Genomic DNA, 20679 nt, shown 5'->3' with positions numbered 1-20679 from the left:
TGATTCTGCAGCTTCAGAAGTGATTGGATGCTGCAGGCATGTGACTTGTACAATGTATTGTAAGTGAGTTTATCGGCTTTGTAATGCACAGCTGGGATAACAGGAAGTTCATAGAGTGTGTGACAGTCTGCTGCAGCTTCAACCATGTTAACAATCTGGTATGTTCAGCTTCTCTGCTTATAGAAATGCTCAGTGTAGTGTCTTATATCAGAATATACAGCGCTGTTTAATTCCAAATGGAGCCTGCTATTTATATGTGGGGTAGGTTGTCTTTCTTCTACCAAGCACTGCATTTAACTCCTGTCCTCTTGACGGTGCATAATACCTCTGTGCTAGAAGAGATTTCAGTCTGACCCTGTGACTATTTAAAGTGGAACTTTATTAGGAAAATTAAGTCCTTCCGGATATATACAGGCTGGCCCCCTTTGCAGGTATAGCTATGTATAACTTCAAAAATATTGATGTTTAACCAATTGCCTTCTGGGCACTTTTACCCCCTTCCTGTCCAGGCCAATTTTCAGCTTTCAGTGTTGTCACACATTGAATGACAATTGCGTGGTTATGCAAACCTGTACCCATATATTTTATAATTTTATTTGCACAAATAGAGCTTTCTTTTGGCAGTACTTAAGCACCACTGGGTTTTTTATTTTATTTTTGCTAAATAAACAAATACGGTAAAGACCGAAAATGTAAAAAAACAAAAAAAAAAGTTTTCATAGTTTGTTCGAAAATTTGGCAAACAGGTAATTTTTCTCCTTCACTGATGTGCACTGATGAGCTGGCACTAATAGGCTGCACTGATGAGGCATCACTGGTGGGCACTGATGAGGGGGCACTCATGGGCACTGATAGGCTGCACCAATGAGGCAGCACTGGTGGGCATGGATAGGCGGCACTGATAGGTGACACTGATAAGGAGGCACTGAATGACAGCACTAGAGGGCACTGTAGGGACTGAACTGATAATCGGTGCCCATGTCTTTTAGAGAAGCCGGTAATCGTCTCTCTTCTCCTCTCCCAATGCTGTCAGCCAATCACCGGCTTCTATTTACATCCGTGATCAGCTGTGATTGGCACTTTACCTCAATCTGTGATCACAGTGATCACAGAATGCGCCGCCTGCAATCATGGGAGGCCGTCATATGACAGCCTCCCAGAACTAGCCATCATTCAGCTATAGCGCGGTTAGTTAAAATCCAGTAATACACGGTCTCGCCTGCTCTGCACATGCTCAGTTGTTTTCCATTTTAGGCATTGCTGAGTTTGTAGAGGCCGATTTGCTGTCAGCCTTAAAGTAGAATTAAACCATCCTATCTTTTACAGCCAAGGAAGCTGCATTTGTTTTTTCTGCAACTACTATGGTGCAGCACATGTGATCAGCTATAACACCAGCCATTTGATAGTTTGACAGTTTGAGGACACAGCCAAATGTGACAGTTAGCAATCCAGGAATGTAACTGTTTTTTTGAAACTGTTAAATCTATGGGTTTAGTTCCACTTTATGATTTACAGTTCGGGGGCTCTTGGCTTTAGCAAAATGGCAGCCTCCAGCAAGCAGAAACAGAAGAAATGGTGGAGGCAATTTACAGCATACACTAATTTTGGTAGAATAGTTATTAATGTGAAATGTATGTTCCTTGCTAAAGAACGTTATTTTTTTTTATCAGTACTGGTTATAGGGCTACATTCACACTTAAGAGTCTCTGGTCGTTTTACAGGTTTTTTTACATTTCTTGAGTGTTTTTGTAAGCGTGTGAAACTTGAGCATTTTTTACTTTTAGTCAATGGGAGGAGAAAAAATGCAATACTCGCATCTTCGTTTGTTTCCAATTGAAGTCTATTGAAGCCAAAAACAGTTGAAGCACAAATTAAGGTCATGTACGATTTTGGCACTACGCCTAGGTGTAAACAGGCACAAATGAAAATCATAAGATTTTGAACATTCTGGAGCTTTGAGCTACAAAACGCTAATGTGTGAATGGGACCCTAAAACGGAAGAACAGCCTAAAGCAGTGATGGTGAACCTTGGCACCCCAGATGTTTTGGAACTACATTTCCCATGATGCTTAACTACACTGCAGAGTGCATGAGTATCATGGGAAATGTAGTTCCAAAACATCTGGGGTGCCAAGGTTCGCCATCACTGGCCTAAAGCCTCATACAGACGATCTGATTTTTGGCAAACCGACTGTCTGATTTTTGTCCAAAGGGTGTGTGCCTGGAACTTGTCTTCCATACTAACAGCACACAATTGTCGGTCAACAAACACAAACACAGTGACATACTACAAGGAATGTCAGCTCTTGAGTGCCACCCTTTGGGTCTCTTCTGCTAATTTTGTGTTTGGTGAGCATTGATTCCGAGCATGCGTGTTTGTACTTTTAACTTCTGTATGACGGACTTGTATACTGACGATACGAAAATCAGACAACAGACCGTAGTCCACTAAAAATTTACTAGCCTGCCATCCAACATATGTTGGCCCGAAAGTTGGACAACAATTGTCAGATGGAGCGTACTAATGGTCAGATTTTAGGACAACAGTCTGTCAACAGACACCCCTGCTAACAATCGGATTGTGTGTATGAGTCTTAACACTATCTATACTAAAAGATGCTCCTTCCTCCCCTAATCTGTATAAAAAAAAAAGACGTGTGTGCTTATTTTTAATCCATTCTGGTCCCGTCATGTGATCCTGCAGCTCTGGCATCCCTGTGTCAGCAAGCGGCTGCTGCATGGGTATGGAGTGCAGACAATGGTTGGGCCATGACAGCCTATGGGTGATGTGACGGCTCCCAGAATTCCAAGCTATTGTTGAGCACTCCCTGAGCTAGAGCTGCAGGATCACATGACTGGACTGTAGTAAACGAAAAAAGGTAAGTACACAGATGTTTTTTCAGACAGGTTAATAGAGCTGCACAATAAATCATTAAAACAATGTGATCTCGATTCACCCCCTCAATCTCTCCTGCAGTGGTTGCCTATTCTTTCATATAAACAAGTGGAGAAACTATCTGCTCACTCAGCTCTCAAAAGAAAACATCTGGGCAGTCTGCCGAGTTTTTTTTAACCACTACAGATCCGCGCTATTGCCAAATGACGGCATTAGCGCGGACCTACATTTCCGGGACTACGTCTATTGACGTCGTCCCGGTTACGAGCGGCCTGCGCGCCCCCTGTGATCGGCGAGTCCGTGAGACTCGCCTGATCACCGATCCGTGTAAGGGGTCGATCCCGACCCCTTATCATGTGATCAGCTGTCAGCCAATGACAGCTGATCATGTGATAGAACGGAGCCGGTAATCGGCTATTATTCCTCCTCGCGCTGACAGCGCGAGGAGAGAAAAAAAAAGCCGATCACCGGCGGCCGTGATCGGGACATCAGTCCCGATCACGGCCATCAATACAAGGGACCACCTGCCACCTGCCTGTGCCCACCTGCCTCCCGCAGTGCCATCCTGAAGTAAAATAAAAGCAAAAGTAAGTGCCCCCCGTCAGTGCCCATAGTGCCCACAGTGCCACCCACAGTGCCACCCCACAGTGCCACCCACAGTGCCACCCACAGTGCCACCCAATCTGCCTCAAAGGTGCTGCACCCCAGTGCCGCCCATCTGTGCCCAGCAGTGCCGCCCATCAGTGCCCAGCAGTGCCACCTATCAGAGCCACCTATCAGTGCCACCTATCAGTGCCCATCAGTCCCATCTATCTGTGGTACCTATCAGTGCCCATCCGTGCCACCCATCCGTGCCACTTATCCGTGCCATCTTATCTGTGCCCATCTTTGCCCATCAGTGCCGCCTTATCTGTGCCCATCGGTGCCGCCTTATCTGTGCCTATTAGTGCCGCCTTAACTATGCCTATCAGTGCCCACCGGTGCAGCCTATCAGTGCCCACCAATGCAGCCCATCAGTGCCCACCAATGCAGCCCATCAGTGCCCACCAATGCAGCCTATCAGTGCCGCCTAATCAGCGCACTTCAATGAAGGAGAAAAATGACCCGTTTGCAAAATTTTATAACAAACTATTAAAACATGATTTTTTTTTTTTGCATCTTTTTTTGTTTGTTTAGCAAAAAATAAAACTCCGAGCTGTAACTAAATACCACCAAAAGAAAGCTCTATTTGTGGGAAAAAAATGATAAAAATTTCATTTGGGTACAGTGTTGTATGACCGCGTAATTGTCACTCAAAGTGCATCAGCGCTGAAAGCTGAAAATTGGTCTGGGACTGAGGGGGGTTTAAGTGCCCAGTAAGCAAGTGGTTAACTTGCAACATTGTAACTAAACTTCCTTTTTAGATCAAAGGGATAGAACTTCTGTGTAAATAAATAATCTGGGCAGACTGCCAGATTAACTGTGTAAATGCAGGAAGTTTAACCACTTAAATTCTAAATCTTTTTCTGACACTTCTTTCTTAACCACTTCCCACCCGGCCAATGCACATATACGGCCGGGTGGGAGCCGTCTACTTCTGATAGGACGTTCAGGAACGTCCTTCAGAAGGAGGGGGATTGCGCGAGCGCGTGCCCGCGCAGCGGCGCAATCCCGATGTGCTCGTGTCACCCGGACATGGCGTATCTCGGATCGGCAGGAGGGCTCTGTGATTGGCCCTCCTGATCACATGACGGCCGTGTCCAATCACGGCCGTCATGTGATGTAAACAAACAGTCGGTTGCTAGGCAATCGGCTCCTTCTCTCCTCACACAGAAGTCATTGCTGAGGAGAGGAGAGCAGATCCCTGCAGCCGGCTGGTGATCAGTGAGTATGAGATGTTTTTACAGCTTTTTACTCACTGATCACCAGTCTAGTGTAAACACAAATCACCACACAGTGTAAACACACATGTCACCACAATACACATGTCACCACACATGTCCCCAAATAATAAAAAGACATGTCCCCAAATAAAAAAAACACATGTCCCACTAAAATCACATGTTCCAATGATTATCTGCACACATATGTACGTGATCACCTGCACACATCTGTACATGATCATTTGCGTACATATGTCCGTGATCACACAAACCAATTATTATACACTTAACTGAATTTTTTTTACCAAAAACATGTAGCAGAATACATTTTGGCTTAAATTTATGACAAAATTTGATTTTATTGGATTTCTTTTAAAATAGAAAAAAGAAAATATTGTTTTTTTTCCAAATTTCCGCTTTTTTTGCGCTTATATCGCAAAAAATTCAAAACGGAGTCGTGAATAAATACCACCAAAATAAAGCTCTATTTGTGCGAACAAAATGATAAAAATTTCATTTGGGTACAGTGTAGCATGACCGCGCAATTGTCATTGAAAGTGCGAGAGCGTTGAAAGCTGAAAATTGGGCTGGGAAGGAAGGGGGCGAAAGTGCCCTGTATTGTAGTGGTTAAGTTAAAATCAAATTTTTTTGCTAGAAAATAACTTGGAACCCCAAAACATTATATATAATGGAAAATTTATATCAAATACTTACCGTAATTTTCCTTTCCTGATGGGCTCCATGGTAGCATACGTGTGGGTTAGCCCCGCCTCCATAATTACCCAATAGGACCTCTACTCCCATAAATCTTTGCTCCAAGCTGCTATCCGTGTTCCGTAACTAGCCTACTCCAACATTTGGGAGGGAACTCCTGCTGCCATGGAGCCCATCAGGAAAGGAAAATTACAGTAAGTATTTAAAAAAAATTTTCCATTTTCCTGACAGGCTCCATGGCAGCATACGTGTGGGAAATAACTCGCCAAACACACCCGGGTGGGCTAAAAATGTTGAGCAAAGAAACTAGAATTTTATTTTTCATTGTCCACTGACAATACTTGTAAACCAAAATTAACAGAAGAAAGCGCAGCTGGCTCTACACAATAATGGGAAACAAAGGTATTAATTGAAGACCAGGAAGCTGCTCTACAGATAACTTCTGGTGCGACATGTCGAACTGCTGCCCAAGAGGTCGAGATGCCCCGAGTTGAATGAGCCGTCACTGCCTCAGGAGGGACCATGCCCTTTGCCTTGTATGCCCTTTGAATCGTTTGGACCACCCAAGATGAGATTGATCTTACTGATGCTCGCATCCCTTTATTTTTGCCATGAAGAAGGACAAAAAGAAAGTCTGTTCGTCTGAACGAGGCTGTAGCGTCCAGATATTGTTTCAAGGTGCGACCAACAACCAGAGGATGAATCTCTTGGTTGTCTGACATTCTAAACGTAGGTAGCACGATCTCCTGATTTTCATGAAATACTGATGTAACTTTTGGATTTGACCCAAGCATAGGGATCAGGACCACTCTGTCCGGAAAGAAAGTTAGAAATGGTTCAACAGACCCAAGATTCCTAATTTCCGACACTCTTTTGGCTGAAGTTATTGCCACCAGAAACACCGTCTTGATAGTGAGATCTCCTAAAGACAGGGGAGCATCCAAACCTTTCCCAAGATCAGAAAGAAAGTCCAATACTAATGGAAGGTCCCATTTGGGAAACCTGGGCCTCTTTTGAGGCCTAAGCCTGATGGCTCCTTTAAAGAATTGTTGAATTAAGGTGTGATTCGCCCACGAAACTCCTGTAAAGGCTGAAACTTGTACTCTAAGAGAACTAACTGCCAGAGACAAGTCTAACCCTGACTGAAGGAAAGACAAGATATCTTGAACTGCCGGAGAATTATATGAATTTGACCTAGAAGACATGTGGCCCATAAACCTGGCCCATATACGTTCGTACACTTTATTGGTACTCTTCCGTCTGGCACTAAGAAGGGTTGGAATCGCTTCTTCTGGGCAACCTAGAGCTTCTAGCCTTCCCCTCTCAAGAACCATGCCCTGAGGTGTAGACAGGATGGGCACGGGTGTAACAGTGTGCCTTGAGACAGTAGATCTGGCCTGAGAGGCAGGGGAACTGGGTCCTGATAGCTGAGGAGCAACAGCAGAGGAAACCAAGGCCTGTTGGGCCAGAATGGTATTATCGCAATGATTTCCACCTTCTCCCCTCTGAGCCTCCGAAGGAACTGTAGGATTACAGGAACTGGAGGGAAGGCGTAGGCTCTCTGGAACTTCCAACAATCCGTGAGAGCATCTATCCCGAACGCCTGAGGATCCCTGAACCTCGAGTAGTATCTGTGCATCTTGCGATTGTACGGCGAAGCGAACAGATCGACCTCTGGAGATACTCCCAGAGTCAGAAGCCACTCGAAGACATCCCTGTGAAGGGACCACTCGTTGTTGTCTATTTTGACCCTTGACAGAAAATCTGCTTGAACATTCTGGACCCCTGGGATGTATACAGCAGAAATGTTGACCACATTCTTCTGAGCCCAGTTCATTATCGGTTCTACTTCTCGTAATAGAGACCAACTGCGAGTCCCTCCTTGTTTCTTTATATAGGCCACCGCAGTTGTGTTGTCCAGTCTTAACATTACTGACGACCCTGCCACCAGATGGCGAAATGCTATGAGTGCTTGAAAGGCTGCTCTCAACTCCAGGATGTTGGAGACCACACACAGCGACGGGAACGACCACCTTCCTTGAGCTACTTCCGTAAGGCAATGAGCGCCCCAACCTTTGTTGCTGGCATCTGAGGTTACTATTACCCAGGAAATGGGGACTATCGAATGATGGTTGCGTAGATTCTTCCCTTGAAGCCACCAGAGGAGAGACATCCTCATCGCTGGTGTAAGGAGTATGCGCTGTGTTTGATTGGACGAGTCCCACTGTTGCAGAAACCCTTTCTGGAAGGGACGAGTGTGCCACTGGGCCCACTTCACCATAGGGATGGTGGCCGTCATTGTGCCGATCACTTTCAAGCATTGTAGAGCCGAAAGATGAGATGATTCCCAAGCCTTGTGAATCCTGTCCCGGATCACACTGATTTTTTCCTCCGGCAGAGAGATAGTGCCTTTGAATGTGTCGAACTGAGCCCCTAGAAACACGATCACTTGAGTTGGAACCAGATGGCTCTTCTCTAGGTTCAGGAGCCAACCAAACGTCTGTAGAGTGGAGATGACTAAACTCTTGTGATCCAGAATTTGATCTCTGTCCTGAGATAATAGGAGCAAATCGTCCAGATAATGATGGAGACGAACTCCTTTGACTCGTAAAAGAGCTACTATCGCTAGGAGTACCTTGGAGAAGACCCGAGGAGATGTTGTCAACCCGAATGGGAGACAGGTAAACTGGAGGTGTTGATCGCCAACTGCGAAACTGAGAAATTGCTGGAAACCCCTTGCTACTGGCACGTGAAAGTATGCGTCCTTCAAATCGATTGAGATTAACCAATCCCCTAGCTGCACCGACTGTTGGATTGTAAGAAGAGACTCCATTTTGAACTTTTCCTTGCGAATGAAGGAATTGAGGAAGGTCAAATCTATCACCGGCCTCCATGCGCCATTTCTTTTCTGAACCATAAACAGAGGAGAATACATGCCTTCGCCACGTTCGTCTTCTGGCACGGGCACGGCTGCGCCTTGATCCAGCAAACAACTTACGTAGGTCAATAGGACCTGTTTCTTTTCCTCTGAGCCTGGAATTGTTGTGGGAATGAACCTTAATCTCGGAGTGTTGATGAAAGTCCACTTGTGACCAGAGGAAACCGTCTTGACGGTCCAATAATCTTGAATTGAGGCCGCCCAAACATGTCGGTAGTGAAGAAGGCGAGCCCCCACCTGACATGTTTGAGCGGGCCCAATTTCAAAAAGATTTGGTAGAATCTTGATTACCTGCGGAAGCCCCCTTTGAGGATTTCTTAAGGGAGGATTGTCTGGACCTCCAAGATCTAGAGAACTCCCTGCCGGGTCTATAACTGCGCGCTTCTCTAGCACGATCCGAGGTCTGCCTTCTTGGAAAAATACGTTTTTGGTTTTGAAGGCGTCTGTCTTGAGGGAGGAACCCAGACCTCCCACCTGTGGCCCGGGATATGGCGCTATCTAGTTTATTACCAAACAAGGAGGTTCCCTCAAATGGTATACGACACCATGCCTGCTTAGATGTTGGATCCGCCAACCAGGGACAGAGCCACAAAGCACGGCGTGCCGAGACTGCTGCCAACATAGCCCGAGACAGAAGGCGGGTAATGTCAATAGATGCCTCCCCCAAAAAGGCTGATGCCATTCTGATCTCCTGAATGGGAGAGTCTTTAGCCGTATTCACTGAGATACCTCTCAAGAACTCTTCAACATTGTCGGCCCATGTTTCAATAGCCTTTGAGACTGCGGCTAAAGCCAAAGTTGGTTTACAAGCCATCCCTGAAGTTAGATAAATTCTTTTCAGATCTGAGTCAATTCTTCTCTCTAACGGATCTTTGAAAGATACTGTGTCTTCCAAAGGGAGAGTCACGTATTTGACTAAACGCATAAGTGCTGCGTCTACCAGAGGAGCTGATTCAAGGTGCTTCACATCATCCTCCTTAAAGGGGTACAATTTAGACACCTTTGATTGCATGCAGCTCTTCCTATCAATCTTGCTCCACTCTTCAGTAATGATTTCTCCCAATTCAGATAGGAAAGGAAAATGTTGCTGTTCCTTTTTGAGTTGTTTGAAAAACTTTCTTTGTTTGGGGAGGGGAGAAGTAGTGGGTTCTTCCCATTTTAAAGCTTCTTTCACTGCCTTGACAAGAGCAGGTACTAAAGCATAATCAAATCCTACTCCTGGATCCTCTGGATCCGATTCGCTGTCAGACAAGAGCACAGAGTGGTGGCTTGGTTGAGAAGATTCCCCAGTCTCTTGTAAGAGCCCTTCACCTCCTGAAGGACATAATGGGTCTGAGGGGGATTCCATAGCGTGATGCAGGGATTCCTTTACCACTCTTCTCACCATAGATTCCAAGCGTTGATCCGCACCATCTCTTTCATCTGCGACTTTAGAGAAGCAATGATCACAGAGCGATTTGTCTGATGGGATGGGCATCTTACAGCCCCAACATGAATTATCTGGTCCTCTGCTTGAGTGCGAGTGACCACTGCGTTGTTCAGATCTGGAAGACCTACGGTAACCAGACTTTGACGATGATTTGCGGTGGTGCGATTTTGACGATCCACTGCGACTATGCGCACTGTAATGCGGTTCAGACCTAGAAGGGCTATAAGGAAATATACAAGAAAGAGAGAGAGATACAGACCAGGCTGGTATCAAATGCTAAGGAATACTCCACAAATACACAGCAATCCAGCCATGTACATACCTGTTACAAGCGGGCAGGTCACTAGTAGGCAGTGAGGCATCCATGACTAAGAACGCTGACTGTAACAACAATAGACCCTCATAAGCAGCCATACAAAACACAGGAGCAACAATACATCAGAGCAGACCATAACCTACCTTACACCAACCAGAGAATGGCCCCGGGAAGTCGCTGAATTTCCTGCAATCATTCCCAAATTCTGACATCTCTCACTGTGTTTTAAATATGGCGCCCATGACGTCATCAGCAGTGTCAGACGCGAGATGCCCGCGCGCATGCGCGGGAACCAAGCCTCGCTTTGGATTTGGGTCCGCGCATGCGCAGAACGCAGCGATGGACCCGGAAACAGGGGGAGAAAGGCTGCTGGAACGCGGAAGCGTCAGCGCCTATACACAAGAACCAGCTGGCATATGAAAAGACACAGGTAGAAAAAAGAAAACACATAAACACTGCTGCCATGAAAAACTGAATTTTTACAGCTCACCACTCCACCAACGATCATCTGGCCGAACAGGTTCAAGCACACACCACCGATCCACCGGGCAGATAATGGCCACCTTACATAGCAGGTAATAAGCCGTGCGCACTTATCTTCGGACAAACCAAGCCTTCAGCGCTACTCTGCCATACACTCCATACCCATGCTTAACAGACAGGGCCTATCGGAGGAACAAAAGCTTGATAGTCGGCCGACTTGATCGTAGTGAAGATCTCTTCAGATAGGAAACACCTGTCCTATGGAGGAGGACAAAAAAGGAACACGGATAGCAGCTTGGAGCAAAGATTTATGGGAGTAGAGGTCCTATTGGGTAATTATGGAGGCGGGGCTAACCCACACGTATGCTGCCATGGAGCCTGTCAGATAATATAGATATATTAGCATAGACCCTAGGGAATAAAATGGCAATTGTTGCAATATTTTACATCAAACTGTATTTGCCCAGCGGTCTTTCAAATGCAATTTTTTGGGGAAAAAATTCACTTCAATGAATAAAAAAAAACGAAACAGGAAAGTTAGCCCAATATTTTTTGTTTTAATGTGAAAGATGATGTTACGCCACAAGAATCATGAATCGTGATCTATCTTCTAAGCAAAAAAATTGTGATTCTCATTTTAGCCAGAATTGTGCAGCTCTACAGGTTAAGCAGATAGGTATGAGGAGGGGGGGACAGGACATTTTTCTTGCTTTGGGCCCCTTACATAGCAGCCTGTGCCTTGTACAGCACACATGGGAAAATTTTTGTCATTGGTCAATCACAGGAAAGTAATAAAGCTGCTCTGTGCCTTGGATGTGCTATTAAAATAAATATGTGTTAGTGCAAAAAATGCATGAATACTATTCTATGCACTAAGGTAACAAACCTTCTGCATGCAGCTCCCCCCAAAATACATACCAGGGCCTGATCTCAATCCAGCCATCGACAGCAGCAGCTTTATCCCTCTTCATTGGTTCAGATACAATAACAAGAGCCATTGGCTCCTGCTGCTGTTAATCACAGCCAGTGATGAGGGAGCGAGGGCAGGGCCGAGCCCCACTCTGTGTGTCTTATGGGGACATAGAGCAGAATTTTGGGAGCGAGCATGCACGAATGCACCCATAGCTACCCGTGGCAAAGATAATGGTTGTCAGCAGGACAGGAAGTGAGGGTAAATCTCTCTTAGGCTCCTTTTACACTTGTAAGACCCCAAGTCGCCATGTAGCTCTATGAGTGACATTTCTATTGACACTACTGAAGTTTCTGCAACTTCAGAAAAGGTTCCTTCACTACTTTGATCCAACTTTGACATTACGTCAATGACAAAAAGTATAGTCTTATCAAAGTAAACAGTCTAATCAAAGTGGGACTCCAAAGTTGCACTGAAAATCATGTAACTTTGGAGTTGGCTAGTGTGAAAAGAGCCCTAAGCCTCATACACACAGTCTGCTTGTTGGATGTCTGATTTTTGTCAAAAGGGCATGTGCAGGATTTTGTCTAGCATACTAACAATACAGTATAAAGAGGAAGTTAATTTCTCAAGCGCCACCTTTTGGACCGCTTATGCTAATTGTGTGTTGGTAGAAGTTAGTATAATTTTGGTGAGCGTTGATTCGCAATTCTCAGATCATACAAAACAAATGCCTTTTAAAATACGTTTGGCATAACTACATCAGTATCACCAGCAAAGCAGCTTTATTATTATCCCATTAGAGAAGAATGTGCGCTGCATTTCGACATTTCATCAATTGCCATGTCACGAAAGTTAATTCTACATTACGAACAGTAGTTTACAAGACCAAACTCTTCTGGCTCATTCCTTGATTCCGAGCATGTGTGGTTGTACTTTTGACTTTTGTGTGACGATTCCTGTACTGACTTTCTGAAAATCAGATGTTGAGTTCACATCCAACAAAAATTTTATAAAGAATAAAAGTGCAGCGCTTATCACTAAGTGAAGTATCGTGTAACTAAGTATAAATGAATAAACTATCATAAAAAACCTAAGTGTTGGTGAATCCAAATGAAGTGAAATCAACAATTTATACAAAAAAAATTATTTGTTAGTTGACAGAATTAACATCTTTCAATAACCCAAAAGTCCAGTGCATTTAAACATGTGAAAAGAAATTCAAAAGCATAAAATAGTGTCCTAATTTAGGTGAACAAGAATGTAGTTAATCCTGTTTGTTCAGGAGAGAGTGCTTGACCACGTGGACCCTTCACAGCTACAAATCAAATAAGAAATGGAGGCTTACCAGATCACCGATTAGTATGCACAAATACGAATACCCAAACGATTCGAAGCGGACAACCGGACAACGACCCAGTCACTCAGACGTTCAACTGTCTCCGAGTCTATTCGAGTCTCCTCACCGGACGATTTGCACAGACCGTGTAGAATTTTCGATGTGGGAAGCCAAAATTCAGCCCACACCTTCGAGTGTTTTTCGTAGTTCCAGGTCCGTTCCGGTCCTTTCGAAAATCTCGGGATATCGTGTCACCATAAAAACAAAATGAACAAGTGCACCCGATCGTGTAATAAAGTTTAAACACGTAGAATTTATTTATTATTCAACCGAATAATGTTGAGCGCTACAGATGACTCCACCGAGCCATACAAAAGTAGACGTAACTTAAAAAATAAACAATTTTGCTAGCAAAACAAATATAAAATCAACGAATGCTAAAAGCACAAAGGGTGAGCGTAACTACCCGACGATCGTTTCGTCAAAATCTGACGTCATCAGGGGTACGCCCACACCCTTGTGCTAAACCCTTTTATAGCCTATGGGTAAGGTGAGGAGCCCTGCCATAGGCGAAAACAAAAACGTCCAATCGTAGATTCAATTGATTTAACCACCGAACTACCAAATCATTAGAACGAGGTCGGAGCCCAGACTCCCGTCCGTTACGCAAAATAGAAAAATTTATAGAAGTTTTTGAAATATCTACCGAATGACATACCCATTCGGTCAAAATCGAAAGCCAATTCACTCGAACGAAGTCGAAACCCAAATTTCCACCCATTACCGAAAATAGAAAAATTTGTAAAAAGAGATACCTGCCGAACGGCATACACATTCGATCAAGATCGAATACCACAATTGTATCCAATGGTAGAATGTGTGTGTGATGACACTTACCATTCAAAGGAACCGAACAGTAATATCACCAACAGCGACGAAAAATTCAAGATGTACAAAACTAGTGAATGTGTATAAATTTAAATACAACCATCCTCAGACCAATACAAATTTGGATGCAAAAACGTGATGATATAATGAAATACCAAACCAGCGTCAGCTCCCCAACTTAACCCATAGTCTATTCACAAAATAGCCTAATAAGTAAGATATGACTATTAGACTTGAAAATAACACACTTTTTCACAAAAGATGTACAACTAATATCGCAAAAGTTAAACACGAACAACAATGGAACCCAGAGTCATGTGGTTTAATTAACAAAATATGAGTACTTTAAATGACAATTTCAGTTATTAAAACACAGTCACTGAGACGGACAAAAAAGGGGGGGGGCATCACCCATTATTAATGAAACAGTTGATGTCCCACTCTATATTGAGTCCCCCAGGGATGTGTGTACCTAATTTATGTATCCAATTGGTTTCAGCTCTTGAGATGGTGCGTTTAGCATTACTGCCGCGCCAATGTGGTACATATTTCTCAATTGCTAAAAAAGTGGTACCTCTTGGATCATGGTTATGTTTCAAATCATAATGTTTGCTCACATGATCGTTTCGTCAAAATCTGACGTCATCAGGGGTACGCCCACACCCTTGTGCTAAACCCTTTTATAGCCTATGGGTAAGGTGAGGAGCCCTGCCATAGGCGAAAACAAAAACGTCCAATCGTAGATTCAATTGATTTAACCACCGAACTACCAAATCATTCGAACGAGGGCGGAGCCCAGACTCCCGTCCGTTACGCAAAATAGAAAAATTTATAGAAGTTTTTGAAATATCTACCGAATGACATACCCATTCGGTCAAAATCGAAAGCCAATTCACTCGAACGAAGTCGAAACCCAAATTTCCACCCATTACCGAAAATAGAAAAATTTGTAAAAAGAGATACCTGCCGAACGGCATACACATTCGATCAAGATCGAATACCACAATTGTATCCAATGGTAGAATGTGTGTGTGATGACACTTACCATTCAAAGGAACCGAACAGTAATATCACCAACAGCGACGAAAAATTCAAGATGTACAAAACTAGTGAATGTGTATAAATTTAAATACAACCATCCTCAGACCAATACAAATTTGGATGCAAAAACGTGATGATATAATGAAATACCAAACCAGCGTCAGCTCCCCAACTTAACCCATAGTCTATTCACAAAATAGCCTAATAAGTAAGATATGACTATTAGACTTGAAAATAACACACTTTTCTCAAAAGATGTACAACTAATATCGCAAAAGTTAAACACGAACAACAATGGAACCCAGAGTCATGTGGTTTAATTAACAAAATATGAGTACTTTAAATGACAATTTCAGTTATTAAAACACAGTCACTGAGACGGACAAAAAAGGGGGGGGGGCATCACCCATTATTAATGAAACAGTTGATGTCCCACTCTATATTGAGTCCCCCAGGGATGTGTGTACCTAATTTATGTATCCAATTGGTTTCAGCTCTTGAGATGGTGCGTTTAGCATTACTGCCGCGCCAATGTGGTACATATTTCTCAATTGCTAAAAAAGTGGTACCTCTTGGATCATGGTTATGTTTCAAATCATAATGTTTGCTCACATGATCGTTTCGTCAAAATCTGACGTCATCAGGGGTACGCCCACACCCTTGTGCTAAACCCTTTTATAGCCTATGGGTAAGGTGAGGAGCCCTGCCATAGGCGAAAACAAAAACGTCCAATCGTAGATTCAATTGATTTAACCACCGAACTACCAAATCATTCGAACGAGGGCGGAGCCCAGACTCCCGTCCGTTACGCAAAATAGAAAAATTTATAGAAGTTTTTGAAATATCTACCGAATGACATACCCATTCGGTCAAAATCGAAAGCCAATTCACTCGAACGAAGTCGAAACCCAAATTTCCACCCATTACCGAAAATAGAAAAATTTGTAAAAAGAGATACCTGCCGAACGGCATACACATTCGATCAAGATCGAATACCACAATTGTATCCAATGGTAGAATGTGTGTGTGATGACACTTACCATTCAAAGGAACCGAACAGTAATATCACCAACAGCGACGAAAAATTCAAGATGTACAAAACTAGTGAATGTGTATAAATTTAAATACAACCATCCTCAGACCAATACAAATTTGGATGCAAAAACGTGATGATATAATGAAATACCAAACCAGCGTCAGCTCCCCAACTTAACCCATAGTCTATTCACAAAATAGCCTAATAAGTAAGATATGACTATTAGACTTGAAAATAACACACTTTTCACAAAAGATGTACAACTAATATCGCAAAAGTTAAACACGAACAACAATGGAACCCAGAGTCATGTGGTTTAATTAACAAAATATGAGTACTTTAAATGACAATTTCAGTTATTAAAACACAGTCACTGAGACGGACAAAAAAGGGGGGGGGCATCACCCATTATTAATGAAACAGTTGATGTCCCACTCTATATTGAGTCCCCCAGGGATGTGTGTACCTAATTTATGTATCCAATTGGTTTCAGCTCTTGAGATGGTGCGTTTAGCATTACTGCCGCGCCAATGTGGTACATATTTCTCAATTGCTAAAAAAGTGGTACCTCTTGGATCATGGTTATGTTTCAAATCATAATGTTTGCTCACATTATGCTTGTCAAAACCTTTACAAATGTTGGTTATATGCTCCCCCAGACGTATATGTAGCATACGTACTGTGCGACCCACATATTCCAAACCACATGGACACCTAAGTAGGTACACAACACACTTAGTGGAGCATGTGATAAATGTTCGAATAATAAATTTTATAGCCTGCACATCCAGCTTTTGTCTGATGTAAAAGTCAAATCGTCTGACGAATGCACCGTACGAACGATCCGAAAATTCGCAGACTGCTCGTCTTCAAACTTCTCTTCTGATTTTTGTACCGTGTGTACGAGGCCTTAGAGGGCTCCAAATGAGTAGAAACATGACCGCTGTTCTAATCCTTCCTCATACTATCCAAAATTAGCAAAAAAATTTTTGGCTTGACATACACTAAAAGAACAATTTATTGGGCAGATTGAGGGGAACTGGTAAACCAAAGCCCTCTTAGTCAGCATCGGTTATGGCAGTGGTCATCAACCCTGTCCTCAGGGACCAGTAACAGGCCAGGTTTTATGCATTACCTCTGGGAGATGCAGACTAGAATACTGCAATCACTGCGCAGCAAATTATATAACCTGTGATGTATTTCAGTTATCTTGCAAACCTGGCATGTTAGTGGGCTCTGAGGACAGGGTTGACCACTGGGTTATGGCTCTATAAAAAGTAAAGTTTATTTTTTGCAATGGTTGTTGAATTAAAAGTGCATGTGTCTGTTTTTCGTAGTTTGACCAACCAGTAAATGGAACGAACCAGGAATCAGTCATGGATCATTTACAACAGAAAAGCAAAGAGCAAGGATGCAACTCTGTTGGTAATCTTAAGAAGACGTGGCAAACCTGGGCAAAAGAACATGAGGTTTATCAGAAACAAAACCCTTTTAGCAATGACATAAGGCCTGGGGCTGCCCATTTAGACACACAACATCCAGACTACGGCAAGCCAAAAGCTGGTTCCCGAACAGAGCAGAGGGGCAAGGATGCTCACAGACATGTAGGAAAAGAAGTGGAGGACCTGTGTCTTGTCATGAAAACAATTGGAGTGAAAGGAGATGATGGACTAACTAGAGTCACATTTGGGAGGTTGTTTGAAGCTTATGTGACTATATCCAATAAGCTTGTGGGTGTTTTATTGAGGGCCAGAAAGCACGGGCTACTGCAGTTTGAGGGAGAGATGCTGTGGCAAGGACGTGATGACCAGGTTGTTATCACTTTGCTGGAGTGATGCTTTTTTTACTGTCAACCAATTTTAACTGCACAACTTGCTAAATTCCAAAGTGGTAGAATAGCATTTGGGGGCAGGAGCCTTGCATGGGTTTGGCACCATGAATAACTATAAGCTGGTAGCACTCTCTGAAGAAGATTCCGGATGCCAGAAAGGATCTTGAAGCTTACACACATCTGGAAGTTAATATCTTCCAGCAAATTCAGGATTGTTCTATTTCAGAAAAAATAGTAAACATTGCTTCTAACATGACCCCGCTTCACTTCCAATAACAGGATTATTGCAATACAGTAAAGGGGGGTAGAATTTGAAATGATTTCAAAAGTTTGCAGTTGCCAGATAATTTTCATCACAAAACTAACATTTCAGTTTTGGACTAGGGGTATACTGCAATGCAGAATGTCTGACAGCATCATTCAGGCTGGGTTTACACTTAAAACTGATGCAGCATCCAGCAGGGGTCCACTGCGTCCCTGTTCACCATTTTAGGGACGAATCAGGCCTGAATGTTCACCTGAATTTTGGACCTGAAACTGAGCCAAAGTTGCACATCCTGGAGATGTGTGAACCGGCTCAATTGAGATCCAGTCAGTCTCCTATCATGCAACCTGCATACAATTCTCATAAGTGTGCACCCAGCCCAAAGCATAAGATGATGCGTAAAAAAGCAGGGAGCCTTCCATTTGGAATTGATGTATTGGACCATCCCTTTGGTCTGTGATCTTGTTATCCTGGATTGTGACTTCTTTGATGCTGCCAAGCCCTCCTTGTTACCTCTTGCTACGTTATTATAAAAAAAATGGCAGTACCAATATTTTATTTTAGTCATCTGAGTCAATCCTACATTTGATGGAAGCAAGCAGAACAAGAAGTTACAACGCACAGAATCTAGGAAGTATATTACTCCACTTGAACCTGCAAAGTGTGCCATGGATTACAGAAAACTTACATTACCGATCAATTTCACTCTCTTCCTGTACAGGTCCATTTTCACATCTCAGTGAGGTCACACTTTGAGGCTCGGTTCACACCTAAACTGGCCACGGACCGCACAACAACGCTGTCCATCCCTGTTCTCTGTTTCAGGGATGATTCAGGGTAGAATCTTTGCCTGAATTCGGCCCTGAGACAGAGGTAAATGCGCACAGCGTTTCTGTGCAGTGTGCTCCGCAGCCACCCCGGAGACATGTGAACCACTTCCATAGAGAGTCAGTCACATTCTCCTGCTATGCGAATTGAATACGGCAAAACCTCCATCCAATTCACATGTGTGAACCCAGCCTGAATGATAATTACTTAGTCATGCAACACTATACCCAAATACATTTTTTGTCATTTTTGTGAGACAGAGCTTTCTTTTGGTGGTATTTAATCACCACTTTTTTTTTTTTATTGCTTTGCCATATGAACAAAAAATACAGACAATTTTGAGAAAAAAAATCTTTTTCTGTTATAAAGTTTTGCAAACAAATATTGTTTCTTCATAAATTTAAGCCAGTATGTATTCTGCTTTTTTCTTTGGTAAAAAAAAATAAAATAACTCAAATCAGTGTACATTATTTACTCTGTATGACAGATATAGAGTCTACAATCCATGGTATATATCAGGGGTATTAAATTAAAATTCAAGGAGGTCTGGTCACTAAATATTTCTTCCAGCCTAGGTCCGAAGTCTGTTCTGTGAAAGATTTTTTTCTGGCACAAGCCACGCTCTCTGGCGCATTTATTACTGTTTCCTCCACATACTCTGTAAATGTAAATGTCCCCATTAGTGTTCTGGTGCCGTACTAGAGTAATTCATTACATTGGGTACCCCCATGAGACATTAATCAGGCGCCACCATCAGATTACCCCCTTATATCAGGTGTCGCCATCGGAGTGCCACCTTACATTGGGTTTCTGCATCAAAAAGCCCCCTTACATCTGGGGTCTCCCATCAGTGTGCCCCTTACATCATTTGTTGCCATCAGAGTGCCCCATTATACAAGGTTCCCCAATCACAGTGCCCCCTTACATAGGGTGTCCTCATCAGAGAGCCCCTTTACATCAGGTGTTCCCATTTCAATGCCACCGTACATCAGATGTTCCCATCAGTGTGCCCCTGAACATAAACATAAATTGTGCCCACCAGAGTTCCCTTTAACAGAAAGCATGCCCCTATAAATATTAATGAGGTACACACCCCACACACATTGAGGGCAGACAGGAAGCAAGCTGCAGGGGGCGGGAGCTGCACCAGGAACCTTGCTGAAAGGGATGGGGTGCTCATATGACATCACACCATACCTTGCAGCTGTCAGGGAGTGAGATAATGAGCAGCAGGGCCTGCATGTGACGTTATGCCATACCTCGCAGCGCCGCAGGGAATGAGATCCAGGAGATAGTTAGCAGCAGGAGCAGGGCACACACGCACAGCGTTATTGATTGCTGGGATGCCCGCGTTCCCAGCAACGAAATGACTGCTGAGTGACGATGTTCCACTCTACACTGGCTGCCTTCCACGTCACTTGGTCTGTGTTCAAACCGCAGGCCACCATTTAATGACAGCTATATATTTGAAAATCGATTGATCCCGATGTACTGACGGCCTATCTAATTTCTTGAAGGACTAAAATGCTAGACCAGTACAGATACTTCCCAAATGACCCCTTTTTGGAAAGAAGACACCCCAAGGTATTTAGTAAGAGGCATGACAAGCTTTTTGAAGTTGTAATTTTTTTTTTGGAAAATTAAGAAATTAAATAAAGTTTTTTTCTCTTTTACACACTGGTGACAGTATGTTAAAAAAAAAAAAATGCAGTACAGTGTGCCCATATGGTCACAGTGTTCACATGGTACCAGGGCTGGTCCAGTACAATGATCTGTGTTCCATAGATCAAGGGTGGCCCCTAGGGCGTGCACAAGGCAAGCGAGTGGGAGGACATCATATGCTGTCCATGTGGGATAACGGTGCTCCTGCTCAGCTGTAATATGATAATAGGCTAGACAGGAG

General features: G+C 43.4%; 1 protein-coding gene across 1 annotated transcript; it reads left to right on the top strand.

Moving 5' to 3' along the window:
• On the top strand, positions 1 to 20449 carry LOC143987849 (actin-binding Rho-activating protein-like). The gene is made up of 2 exons (XM_077486942.1): positions 1 to 158; positions 17190 to 20449. The coding sequence occupies exons 1-2, from the start codon at positions 84 to 86 to the stop codon at positions 17685 to 17687; spliced, it is 573 nt and encodes a 190-aa protein (XP_077343068.1). The 5' UTR covers positions 1 to 83; the 3' UTR covers positions 17688 to 20449.
• The last annotated feature ends 230 nt before the right edge of the window (positions 20450 to 20679 follow it).

This window comes from Lithobates pipiens, unplaced genomic scaffold (genome assembly GCF_037356315.1).
Source record: "Lithobates pipiens isolate NorthernLeopardFrog02 unplaced genomic scaffold, aLitPip1_a1.2 Scaffold_18, whole genome shotgun sequence".
In the NCBI taxonomy this organism is placed as follows: domain Eukaryota; kingdom Metazoa; phylum Chordata; class Amphibia; order Anura; family Ranidae; genus Lithobates; species Lithobates pipiens.
The sequence above is the reverse complement of the archived record's forward strand: the minus strand, read 5'-3'. Positions and strand labels throughout refer to the sequence as shown.